General features: G+C 48.8%; 6 protein-coding genes across 6 annotated transcripts; 3 read left to right on the top strand and 3 right to left on the bottom strand.

Annotated features, from left to right (window-relative positions):
- Positions 1-349: 349 nt before the first annotated feature.
- N7517_009022 (Major facilitator superfamily domain general substrate transporter) lies at positions 350-1,992 on the top strand (the record flags this gene model as incomplete). Its single annotated transcript, XM_056726745.1, has 3 exons — positions 350-565; positions 635-1,129; positions 1,192-1,992. 3 exons carry the CDS (start codon positions 350-352, stop codon positions 1,990-1,992), a joined length of 1,512 nt encoding a protein of 503 aa, XP_056575317.1.
- A 517-nt stretch (positions 1,993-2,509) lies between these two features.
- N7517_009021 (cytochrome P450) lies at positions 2,510-4,308 on the bottom strand (the record flags this gene model as incomplete). Its single annotated transcript, XM_056726744.1, has 4 exons — positions 2,510-3,124; positions 3,180-3,564; positions 3,616-4,055; positions 4,105-4,308. 4 exons carry the CDS (start codon positions 4,306-4,308, stop codon positions 2,510-2,512), a joined length of 1,644 nt encoding a protein of 547 aa, XP_056575316.1.
- A 616-nt stretch (positions 4,309-4,924) lies between these two features.
- N7517_009020 (uncharacterized protein) lies at positions 4,925-5,975 on the top strand (the record flags this gene model as incomplete). Its single annotated transcript, XM_056726743.1, has 2 exons — positions 4,925-5,643; positions 5,693-5,975. The coding sequence occupies 2 exons, from the start codon at positions 4,925-4,927 to the stop codon at positions 5,973-5,975; spliced, it is 1,002 nt and encodes a 333-aa protein (XP_056575315.1).
- Positions 5,976-6,252: 277 nt separating this feature from the next.
- N7517_009019 (lipase/thioesterase family protein) lies at positions 6,253-7,380 on the bottom strand (the record flags this gene model as incomplete). The annotated part of the gene is made up of 2 exons (XM_056726742.1): positions 6,253-6,974; positions 7,035-7,380. The coding sequence occupies 2 exons, from the start codon at positions 7,378-7,380 to the stop codon at positions 6,253-6,255; spliced, it is 1,068 nt and encodes a 355-aa protein (XP_056575314.1).
- Positions 7,381-7,867: 487 nt separating this feature from the next.
- Positions 7,868-9,352, top strand: N7517_009018 (flavin-containing monooxygenase; the record flags this gene model as incomplete). Its single annotated transcript, XM_056726741.1, has 1 exon — positions 7,868-9,352. One exon carries the CDS (start codon positions 7,868-7,870, stop codon positions 9,350-9,352), a length of 1,485 nt encoding a protein of 494 aa, XP_056575313.1.
- A 197-nt stretch (positions 9,353-9,549) lies between these two features.
- Positions 9,550-10,594, bottom strand: N7517_009017 (lipase family protein; the record flags this gene model as incomplete). Its single annotated transcript, XM_056726740.1, has 3 exons — positions 9,550-9,894; positions 9,954-10,447; positions 10,510-10,594. 3 exons carry the CDS (start codon positions 10,592-10,594, stop codon positions 9,550-9,552), a joined length of 924 nt encoding a protein of 307 aa, XP_056575312.1.
- Between the last annotated feature and the right edge of the window lie 1,682 nt (positions 10,595-12,276).

The raw sequence follows: 12,276 nt of genomic DNA, 5'->3' as shown, positions 1-12,276 counted from the left end.
CTCCCACAATCTGAGTGGCATTATCGGCTGAGACTATACCCACCCCAGTCTTTGGTCAGATGTATGATGACTTGTTAGGAATGAACCCCGGATTCAGTATCCCAATGTCCTGCTTCCAATGCCTGCAACACTTGCAAATCCCTCCAATCTGGGGAAGATGAATCCACACTCTCCCCCTTCCCCCCACCCCCAGATCCCCGGAAAGGCGGAGCACGGGGAAAGGACGGGATCCCAGATTTTACGGGGTCCCTGCTATAAGAACGACGCATAGTTTTTCGACTTTTTCTTCTTTCTTCTTCTCTTCGTCTGTGCTATTATCTTCCCACAGATCCTAGCCTTTATATTCAACATGGAGAAGATGGATAGCCAACATCAGCACATTGAAGGCGCAAATGCGAGTCAAGTGATGGAGTCTGGAAAGCAATGCGATTTCTACGTCGAAGATCGAGTCGCTCATCTATCCGAGGAACATCGCCAGTATATTCTTGCAAAGCATGGAACGCTGGATCTGGAGCCTATCCCTGATATGACCGACGCTGATCCATACAATTGGCCGAGATGGAGGGTGAGAGACCATTCAAGCACTATCATCAATTCGCACTTGGGCCAGGTTTCTAATCTGATGATTTGATAGAAAAACTTGAATTTAACTCTAGTTGCCTTCCACGCCATGATGGGTACATTCACTGCCTCGTCAATCCAATCTGCATTTGAAAATATCTCCGAAGATCTCGACGTCAGTATGCAGCGAACCAGCTACCTCGTCTCTCTCTTCATTGCCGTGCTAGGCGGTGCGCCCCTATTCTGGCGTCCGCTGTGTAATCGCTATGGTCGCCGGCCCATCTTTCTGATCTCGTTGATCTGCAGCTTGATTGGGAATATTGGCTGTGCAAAGAGTCCTTCCTATGCAACCATGGCTCTCTCCCGTGCCATCACTGCCTTTTTTATCAGTCCTGCGGCTGCAATCGGTAGCGCGGTTGTCGCGGAGACTTTCTTCCGGAAAGATCGTGCTCGCTGCATGGGTGCGTGGACGTTGATGGTTACTCTGGGTGTCCCTGCTGCTCCGTTTATCTTTGGATTCGTTGCTTTGCGTGTGGGTTATCGCTGGATTTATTATATCCTTGCAATTGTGAGCATTCCTCAACCCCAGTCTCCGGGAGATACACCCGTCTAACCATTCGCTTCGAATAGGTCAACGCAATCCAATTCGTCACCTACTTCTTGTTCGGATCGGAATCCCTCTATATCCGCGACAATGTCCCCTCCAACAAGCTCACTGTCACTAAGCAGAGTCCTTTCAGATTTAGCCGCATCAATCCTGCACCGCTGAAACTCTGGGACTTCTTCCAGCCCCTGAGCTACGTAATGAAACCATGCGTGATCATCCCAGCCGCCGCCTACGCAATGATCTTCCTCTGGGGGAGTATCGCGCTCACAATCGAGATCTCGCAGGTCTACCCTTCCAAATTTGGCCTGAACACCCAGCAGGTCGGTCTGCAATTTCTCGCTATAATCATCGGGTCTGTCATCGGTGAACAGATTGGCGGGTTTATCTCCGACCGCTGGATGCTTATGCGTCAGAGGCGGACTGGAGAACCATCCCCGCCGGAATACCGTCTTTGGTTGAGTTATATTGGCCATGCTTTGACGATCTGTGGTATTGTGGTTTTCGCTATCGAGATCCGGGATTCTGGCGGTGCATGGACTATCGCTCCTGTTATTGGCGCCGCTATTGCCGCTGGTGGTAATCAAATCGTTACTACGATTGACATTACTTATGCGGTGGATTGTTACCGCGAGGATGCTGCTAGTGTGGGTGTTTTTATCACCTTTGTTCGGCAGATCTGGGGATTTATTGGCCCTTTCTGGTTCCCTGAGATGTTTGAGGTTGTTGGCTGGGCTGGTGGTGCAGGTATTGCCGTTGCTCTCATGGTTGGTGTCAGTGTTATTCCGACTATCTTGGTGCAGTGGCGAGGTGCTTCCTGGCGTTGATTGCCGAGGACATATAATTGCTCTTTTTATCAACTAAATAAGAGAATGTAGATGTTCACATAGTAGAAGATCATGCTGCCCTCCTTTCAATCTATGGAGTCATCTATATTCGTGCAATACCATATCGATACAATCCTGCTTAAATTGAGTACACTATACGTAGAATCCTAGTTTACCTAATGTTATCGGCACAGAAGCCCTCCTATACCCGTGAATAGCTTGGCAATGGCTGTCGACCTTTTGCTCGGGGCTAAGTCGGGGATAAACAAACAGCTAGAAGCTGTCGAGAAGAAGCCGAGACATGCTTTCCGCCATCAAGTCGAGTGTCAAATGGGCTGCATGCCGTGGACAGGCCTGGATATGTAGGCCACCATAGAATACCAGTGGTAGTCGCCGTTGACCGCTAGCAGAGATCTTGCAATAAATCCCTGATATACATTATTACTACTCTGTATTTGTCCTCAAGGATCCAATATACATAAAATAGCAAATCGTAAATCATTAAATACCAACATCACTACCACCCATCAACCCTCCGCATCCTTAAATGCATTCCCTCAACCGGTTTAATAGTAACAGCCCCAGCAACATGAATCACCTGCTTGGGATCCTGCATCTCAAACAGAAATCGTCCGACAACGCCAGCAACCGCACACCGCAACTCTGCACGCGCAAAGTCCTTCCCAATACAAGATCTCTGCCCATGCAGGAATGTAATTTGTGCGAAATTCGTCGATGCCCCGCCATTATTGTTCGGAATACAGTGTCCATTCTTGTCCGTGTCGATCCAGCGCTCAGGCACGAATTCTTCCCCATTCTCGCCCCAGAAGAGTGGACTTCGGTTGATCGCCCAAGGGCACAAAATCACCCGTGTCCCCTTCGGGATGTACTTCCCTGCTACGGCGGTGTTGCGGACTGCTTCACGGATTGTTGTTGGGACCGTTGGGTACAGGCGAAGGACTTCTTGGCAGACTCCATTTAGTAAAGGGAGGGACTCGAGGTCTTGGTAGGTTATTTGGCTGTTGCCGGATGGGATCTTGGAGCGAATTTCATCGCGGAGGCGGGTTTGGTATTCTGGGTGGCGATGGAGCAGGTAGCAGGCCCAGGTTAAGGCGCTGGCGGTGGTTTCATGCTGTGAGGGTTAGCTAGTCGTTCAACTACCTATGCAGTTGCATTCGAATACTCACACCAGCAGCCAAAAATGTCAACATCTGATCCACCAACTCCGTATCTGAGAAATCCCCACCAAGCATCATCGTCCCCAGAATATCAGCCTCGAGGTCTTGAGCAGAAACTTTTGACCCGGCAAGACTGGCTCGCTTCTCGCGCACGATCTCATCGCATGTACTGCGCAGATACGCCGTCTCAGCATTCAGTACGTCGTTCATCCGCCACGGTACACGTCTCGCCATCCACTGCGGCAGTGCAAAATTCATCACCAGGAACGCCATTTTCTCCTTGGTCGGCTCGAGGATCTTCGCGAAGCTGTCTGCCACTTTGTTTCGTTTGTTATTTAACGAGCCAAAGTCACGCCCCATTGCTATAGGCCCGATTATGTCGAGTGTGAGACGGCTGCATACTGGTTAGTATACGGGAATCTAGTGTGATGTTTGCAACACATACCTCGCCCACTCGGCCATCTCAATCTTACCCTCCTGGTCCTCTGGACTCGTTCCATCCATTGGATGCACCTTGATTTCTTTCTCTAGTGCATCCAGTAACTGTCCTGTCTTGCTCCACATGAGCGAATACATCGAGCGGATATTCTTGATATTGAACGCAGGTGTGAGCGCTTTGCGCTGCTTCTTGTGGGCTGCGCCTTCCGAGGTAATCATTCCAAAGCCAATGATCCGCGCGAGAAAGTTGCGCATGCGCCATGGCTTCTCAAAGTCATATGTGTTTGTGCTCATCACATCTAACAGGGCTTGGTGATTGGTTGGAATCACATAGCTTTGATTGAATGTGTCGCGCATGTGGATAAGTCCTTCATTTGGGACGGTTTTCATCCATTGGAGGGGTTTTGTTCCTCGTGGTGAGTCGAAGATGAGTTCTATATGCGAGCCCTGTGAACGGTTAGTACTTGTACATTTTTTATTTTTCCTTTGTTCCTACCTGGACTTTTGGTAAATGCCGCATGGGGCTTAGTAGAAATGGCCATATTATTACGCCGTAGAAGGCTTTTAGAAGGATGTTTACTGCAAGTGCGACGAGACAGATTCTCTGGAAGGTATTGTCGTTGAAGACCATGCGTTGGAGGAAATACGCCTCGGCAAGGGTGAATGCGCCTAATGCCGGGATACTGTCACCAAGGGCCATGTTTGGTTTCTTTTGAATCGAGTTGAAAAGAGACAAAAGCCTCGGATTCAGTCGAGTCTCATATACACTCATTTTTCCCATCGGATATGCCCCACAAAGATCGGCACTCCCTGTTGGGGTGACCAATGCGAGACCTCGGCTCTATGAACTGCGAGTATTTCGATCTGCATGTTAGCGTTTAGATTGTGGGGAGAGTGACTATGTCTACAGCTGAAGCTAGGCTCCAGTACTCCGTAGTCTATTGAGAAAAGCCGAGTCTGACACTCAGAATTCATCTGCCTACATATGTAGACTTGGATATTTAGATAGAAGACACGGAGTCATTAGGGCTAGAATAATGCGGGGATGCCAAGAGACATGTGAAAAGAGTCGAAAGACATTCAGAATTCAAAAGAATTCAAAGAGATTCAAGCTCTAAGTCATAATTGTCGATCTCTTGTCGATCGTTGTATCTCGCATTGATTTCCTTGGTGGGAAACATTGAAGATGTGAAGCCTCGGCTAGATTAATATGCTAAATGTACTATCCTTAATAGCCTTATTATCCATGTTATCCTTAATATAATCCGATCATTTACCTTCCAATATCAAAACCTCACTTCATACAAACAGCAATAATGCCGACTCTCGACCTCATCACCAAATACGCTGAAACAGCTCTATCCCACCTCCCAGAGCCCACCCAACATCTCTTCCGTAACTCAACAGCCCAAAAGGCCCTTGGTGTTATCGCCGGTCTCGCCCTTCTCCGCGCCACAAATCGCTTCTTTTCAAAGCGCACTCTGCAAAACTGGACCTCCAACCAACCATGGATTCCAGCCCGCGAGCTCATCTTGCTTACCGGCGGCTGCAGCGGAATCGGCAAACAGGTCATGGAAGACCTGGCGCGCACAGGCGTGCGCGTAGTCATCCTCGATATCAATGAGCCGACTTTCACACTACCCGCCAATGTCACCTTCTACAAGGCGAATATCACTTCCTCGGCTGATATCGCCGATGTTGCGTGCACGATCCGTGACAACCACGGCGAGCCCACGGTATTGATTAATAACGCGGGCGTAGGACACGACGGGACCATCCTTGAGGAGCCCGAGGAGAAGATTCGTCAGACTTTCGAGGTTAATACCCTCTCCCATTTCCTGATGGTTAAGGAATTCTTGCCGGCTATGGTCAAGGCGAATCATGGCCATGTTATTACGATTGCTAGTATGGCCAGCTTTGTGGCGCTCGGCGAGATGGTGGATTATTGTTGCTCCAAGGCTAGTGCGCTTGCTTTCCACGAGGGACTGCGTCAGGAATTGAAGTATTGGTATAATGCGCCCAACGTGCGCACTAGGTGAGTTATCCTCGGATTTTGTCTCTATTTGCGTTAATTGTTGCTTTAGTGTGATTCACCCCATGTGGGTGCGTACCCCCATGATCAAGATGCTCACCGATCACGAGGCGCATTTCAGTCAGCCCATCATGACCCCCCAGGATGTGTCGGAGGCGATCTGTAAGCAGATCTTAACTCAGACTAGTGGTCAGATTATCTTGCCTGCTAGTCAGTCGGCGGCTAGTTTGGTGCGTGCTATGCCAACCTGGATGCAGGAGGGGGTGCGCACTTTCGCGTCGAGTGCGTTAATTAAGATGCGTGTTGCGCAGAAAGCGGAGGAGAAGGCGCAGTAGATTATGTGTTTGGAAATGATAGGCGATATGATTATGTTGTACCCATTTTGGATCTATACGAGTTTAATGTACAACGGTATTGAGAGTCGAAGAAATATCACAGGCGGGTCCATGAAGGTTATCATGTTTTTGAGCAATAGCAATACCTATAGACAGAATATTTGACTATCAAGAAAACATTCTAGCCATGTCTTCGATATGATTCTCAATTCATTCCAATATGTACTCAACACCGTATGTACTCAATTCAGTATGTACAGCATTGCTATATACAAAATCACATCAACCCTGCCAAAAATGCCTCAACTTTGTTCCCTTGCTCCGTCTTGTTATTATCTCCCATCTCCAAATGATAAACCGGCGCAACATGACACTCCCCTGGCCCAACAAACAACTCCACATTCTCGAAGCCCTCCTTAAACTTCCCCGCGAAGTCCTGAATCAAAGGCAACATGATCTCATTCCCGCCCCCGGTAATTAAAACCGAGTTCACTGGGAAGGTCGTAAACCAATCCGTAGGCGCCGTCGACAGATCGGTGTAATAGTCTCGCTTGCCAGGTCCAATATAAGCTGTCGCCCAGGGTCCCGCAACTGCCTCAGTGATGATATCGCCACCGTCATAGATCTTGACACCCGGAAATTCTTTATCGAGAAGTGTCCAGGGGGCGATCATCACTGCGCCGCCCAGATTGCTGTGCAGTGGCAGAACATCGATCTCTGCATGTGGGTGGGCCAGGTGAGAGAGAACTCCACCAACCAGGTTCCCGCCTGCAGAGTCGCCGCCCAGGAAAACCGTAGACGGGTCGCGGTTTGGCTGCGAGAGAATATATCGTAAACAATTCACGGCTTGTCGCAGTTGCGTCGGGTAGACTGCGATCGGGGCTAGCGTGTATGTCAGACTGAAAACTGCGACACTTTTGCCTGATGCTTGGAGTTCGCGCACGAGCTGCGCGTAAAATTTGAAATAGCCCATGTTAGCGGGGAGTCCAAAGCCACCCCCTGAATGATATGGTCAGCTGAATGATCTTCTTTGTTGGCTTTGTGCTGGCTTGTACATACCGTGATACCAGATGATCACGTTGTCGGCATTTCGATCGCCCACCCAGTGGCCTAATGCGCCATCGCCCAATTGCACAGACTCGGGTACTCCGCCTGTTGACTTGGAGTATTGTTCATAGATCTTGAGGTCTGGTGGGAGCAGGTATTGCATCTGACTGGCAGTCATCCGCGCGCTTGTCTTGCGGAATAGCGCATATCCCAAATGAAGAGACAAAGTCTTGGCTTGGCGCTCGGTTCGCCGAAGACCGGTTAGGAGAGCATAGATGTAGATGACCAGGATGGATCCCACGGCTGGGAGGAGGTCCAGTTTCTCCTTTAGGGAGAGTTTCACTTTGGTGAGAGACATAGTTGGACTTTGGAGTGTGTCAGGTCGTATTCTTAAGAGGTATATAGAGGAATTGTCGATCCTTCACAAGGATCTCCCAATTGGGATAATGCCGAGGTTCGGTATTGGAAATATCTTTGATTGCCATTTCTATGTAGATGATAGATATGTACAGAGTATACGAAGTAGATGTATGTGTATATAGATCTATATGTCTATTTCGACTCTCTTATAGATCTTTATATTCAATCTGTGTAACTTGTATAACCTTTGATGACCTTTTTCACTAATATACACACATATTAATCACATATTAATATATATATAGTATATATTAATATAATGCCATATGAAATTCTCCCCGATCTCCCCGTGAGGTTAAAGTTCAACGTGCTGTTTACCCTAAGTAGGTACGATCTGCAGCATGATGCAGCGTGAAGCCGAGGTGTGTTAACTACTTTTTATATCACCTCAATGTTCATGTCGTTTACTTCTTCAGATTCATAAAATGGAGGAAAAACGATTCGATGTCATCATAGTGGGTGCTGGTATCTCCGGCATCAATGCCGCCTATCGTGTTCAAACACAACTTCCCAGCTACACCTACACCATTCTTGAAGCTCGTACCGATCTAGGGGGTACCTGGGATCTCTTCAAGTATCCTGGGATTCGTTCTGACTCTGATCTTTTCACTTTTGGCTTCCAATTCAACCCTTGGTCCCGTGATAACCCCATCGCTGAGGGTTCTGCCATCAAGGAGTACGTGCGCGATACAACCACCAAATATGGCATCGATAAACACATCCTTTACAACCATCGCCTGTCATCAGCAGACTGGTCCTCCGATGAGAACACCTGGTCGCTCGCCGTTGACCACAATGACTCTGAACAAATCTACACCGCCCGCTATGTGATCTTCGGCACGGGCTACTACAACTACAAGGATCCCCTGAATCCCGACATCCCTGGCCTAGACGCCTTCCAGGGCCAGATCGTCCACCCACAGTTCTGGCCCGAGGACTTCCAGTACAAGGACAAGAAGATCGTGATCATCGGATCTGGCGCGACCGCCATCACTCTCCTCCCTAATCTCGCCGACCATGCCGCCCGGGTCACAATGCTCCAGCGCAGCCCAACCTATATCCTCTCCCTCCCAAACCGCTCAAGCAGTCGCTGGCTCTCCTACATCCTCCCCAATGCCCTATATACCAGGCTACAGCGCATGATCTACATCTACACCAATCGCATCTTCTTCCTCTTCTGCCAGCGCTTCCCGAATTTCTCCCGATGGCTGCTCAAGTTGAATGTGCGCAAGCAATTGCCTAGCCATATCCCCCACGACCCACATTTTAAGCCCAAATACAACCCCTGGGAACAGCGGTTGTGTGTGTGTCCCGATGGGGATCTGTTCCGCAGTCTCCGACAGGGCAAGGCGGATGTCAAGACTGACACGATTCGGGAGGTGACAAAGAATGGCATTATCTTAAATTCCGGCGAGAAGCTCGACGCAGATATTATCATTACTGCCACTGGCTTGCGCCTGCAGATTGCGGGTGGCTCGGCACTGTATGTGGATGGGAAGAAGGTTGATGCGGGTGCTAAGTATCTGTGGAATGGAGTCATGCTCCAGGATGTGCCTAATGCCGCTTTCGTGATTGGGTATACTAATGCCTCGTGGACCCTGGGTGCGGATGCTACGGCGCAATTTGTCTGTCGCTTGCTCAAGGAGCTGGAGTCGCGCAAGTTGATCGCTGCTGTTCCCCGTCTGAAAGAGAAGGAAGCAGCGGCGCTCCAGGATCGTCCTCTCTTGAACCTCAAGTCGACTTATGTCTCGGTCGCTGAGAGCGTTCTACCCAAGGCTGCGGACCGTGGTCCGTGGCAGCCGCGTGATCACTACTTGAAGGACATCAAGTTTGCTCAGAGTGGTGATATTGACACCGGACTGGAATTTGTGCCAGGGCCGAGTCTGCGTCTGCGCCCGAAGATGTCGTGATATAGGTTTATGGTATGATACCGCCGTAACTATTATTTGGGGTCTGATTCGGTGTATGGCGTTGGAGGAGGCTCAGTATTCAGTACACAATATATTCATTCCCATTCTTTGTGCAATCTCCCTCTCAGTTCAACAGTAACATGCTATCTGCGAGGCAAACAACAGCAAGGCTCTCCCCTATGCACGACCTGATCAGCTTATGATGATGCATCTATCGGAGCCGCGCAGACACTCATATTCCCAAAATACCACCCATGTTCAGGATTCGGCCACCTCAAATCCCGATCCGAACCAGCATTCCCTGCCCTGCTATTGATCCCTTCAACATACTGCACCCCATCAGCGGTGGCCTGCACTCCAGTCTCCTGAGTAATCCAGTATTCAGGCGAAGGCTGGCTCCAATCCAAGAACGGCAGATTGATTGGCACCTTCGGTACGGGGTCTGTAGTATGTGTGGCCCGGTAAAGGCTGTTTGGCGGTTGTTGGTTTGTGATGAACTCGGCCAGCTTCATGTTGCCTGGTTTTGGGGCTCCGAATGTCCACTGATTTCTAAATGTTAGCTGACCTCGACATTCTTTTTTTGTTCTGCAGCTTGACTTACAACGTCTAGACTAAACCCTTGCGTTCGAAGAACAGTCCCCGCCAGTGTCGCAATGCCCCCACCCAGACTGTGTCCGACAACAGTTAACCTATACCCTGGATATGAACTGGTTGTACCGTGAAGCTGGGCCGTCGCCTGGCTCGCTATAGCGGTCCAGTATACCCAGAACCCATGATGGGCTTTGCATCCAGTGCACACCTCATCAATCGGGGTGAGAGCGAGGTCGAGATCTGTGTTGCCGTCGCTTTCAGATACCGTTCCGCGAAATGTTATGAGAATCAGTTCCCGTGTGTGGTCTAGGGCGATGTAGCCTGTCGGCCCGTGGTCGCTGTGGAATGTGTTGATTACCGTTGTGTTATCGGCTTCTACGAGTCCACAGGTGCCGTAATCGCAGGTTAGGCGTTGGCCCGTGTGGTTGATATTTTGGTCACAGGCCGATAAGGTAGCGAATTGGGAGAATAGGGTGAATCGCTCCATTAGCTCGGTTGAGATCGCTGGTACATTTCCGTCGTTAGATTCATATGGTGCTTTGCGCCTTGTTGTACGTGCGACTTACCCCGGCGTGCCAATTGGATAGGAGATGCAATGGCCATCATGCTGAGTGATAGCACTGCCAGCACAGATTTCATTGACCCAACCATCTTGGATAAGCTGGATATACAGATGGAGAATATATGCAGCTTGTATTGGACTGGGATATCCTGCAAATGTGATACTTTGTCTATTCTCTTCCTGTGAGAGATGAGTCCATATTTATAGACTTCCTTTTCCACCGACAATGTTAGCTCGCTCATGGAATAAAAATTCCAAGGAAGGGTAATGGCTGTAGGACTCAATGGCTCAATGCTATGCACCGTGATACAATTTGTGTGGAGCTGACTGTAAAATCGCCAGCTGACTACGTTGGCAGCGTTAATCCATCTTGCATCCGGAGGATAACTCGATCTCAAGGCTGAACAACCAATTAGGGTTACTAAAACAACACCAATTCCTTGATACACCGAGGATGCCGTCGGGTAGCACCGGGAAAGGTTGCACTGCATTCTCATACATCTATATGCATCGTGTATAACCGCAGTAGATGCATTGTGATTAACGGTACCCCTTGCATTTTCATGCTGTGTGACCTTTGATCCTTGAGCATGGTGTAGCTGGACATTCTTGCACGTGCAACAGCAAGGTATGTAATAGAACAGCTGGATGTAAACCATGTCGATCCTCTAGATGTAGACTCTTTTTGGCTTCGTGTGAGTAAATATGTATTTAACTAGTAAATTTCCTCGAATGATATGCAACCACTGGTTTTATTGAATCTTGCGTGCATACCATCACATCTCTATGGTTGGATATGGATTACGGTATCCTATAACCTGGCCATTCTCCCATGTAGTTGGAAGATCTGTTGGCAATGTAGCATGATCGTCGATAATTGCTTTTTCTGCACTTCAGCTGAGGGGAAAGTCCTCAAGCCCCTCCCTCTATTACGTTGTGATATTGGAACGGAGACGTGAAGTTCTCAAGGCAACAACTTTCTAGGTATGTAGCCATTACTTGACCTTTTGGTCTTGTTCTATACAACTGCAAACTTTTATCCATCCGCCTGGGTTCTCGAACTTCTCTGAAAATTAAAAAGATCATACAATGACTTGCTCTTCTCTTCATGCAAGCCTCTACTCTATATTGTGATCAAGACTAGTTCTTGTCAAGTATCCATCCAACCATGTTAAAATCAACAATACCCATGCTATTTAGACTTGCATTTCGACACTTCCTGGAAAGGCCCACCACATGAGTAGAATAAACACTGTTTGACTTGGATAGTTATACTGATTTATCTCTTCAAAAGCTACCATTCTAGTAGGCCCCTGCGTGACCGAAACCACCTACAGTCCGTCTCCTCGCCGACCCAGATGTTTTGGTCTTGAAAACCTTCAGTCTCAGCGAATTGGAGTAAGATCTTTTCTTATCCCCGCTCCACTATCTTTATATCACCACAAAAGTGGGCGACCTTCACTGCTTCTCTTCCTCTGACTCCTGTTGAGCCAACATACATCACCTCAAGGACCGGGGCCCATAGACCCCCTTGACTTCCCCTTACTGCGATGAGACCAGCGGCTTCACGCTCGGCGGCAAGGTAGCTGTGCTTAGGTCTTAGCCTGGCATTCGCGCCGATACAAGGTGGACAGCGACTCGCTGCTTGCAGATTTCCGCTTTTGGGGAGAGTTGGCGGAATTTTGTTCCTGGAAGAATGCGGAGTATGTGAAAAAACTAGGGATATGGATGCCTGGTACATGTGAGTTTCCTAGAGATTTGAGACAAAACT

Source organism: Penicillium concentricum (assembly GCF_028827145.1).
Source record: "Penicillium concentricum strain IBT 3081 chromosome Unknown utg000004l_segment0_segment0, whole genome shotgun sequence".
Lineage (NCBI taxonomy): Eukaryota > Fungi > Ascomycota > Eurotiomycetes > Eurotiales > Aspergillaceae > Penicillium > Penicillium concentricum.
This window is presented reverse-complemented; position numbering and strand designations above follow the sequence as displayed.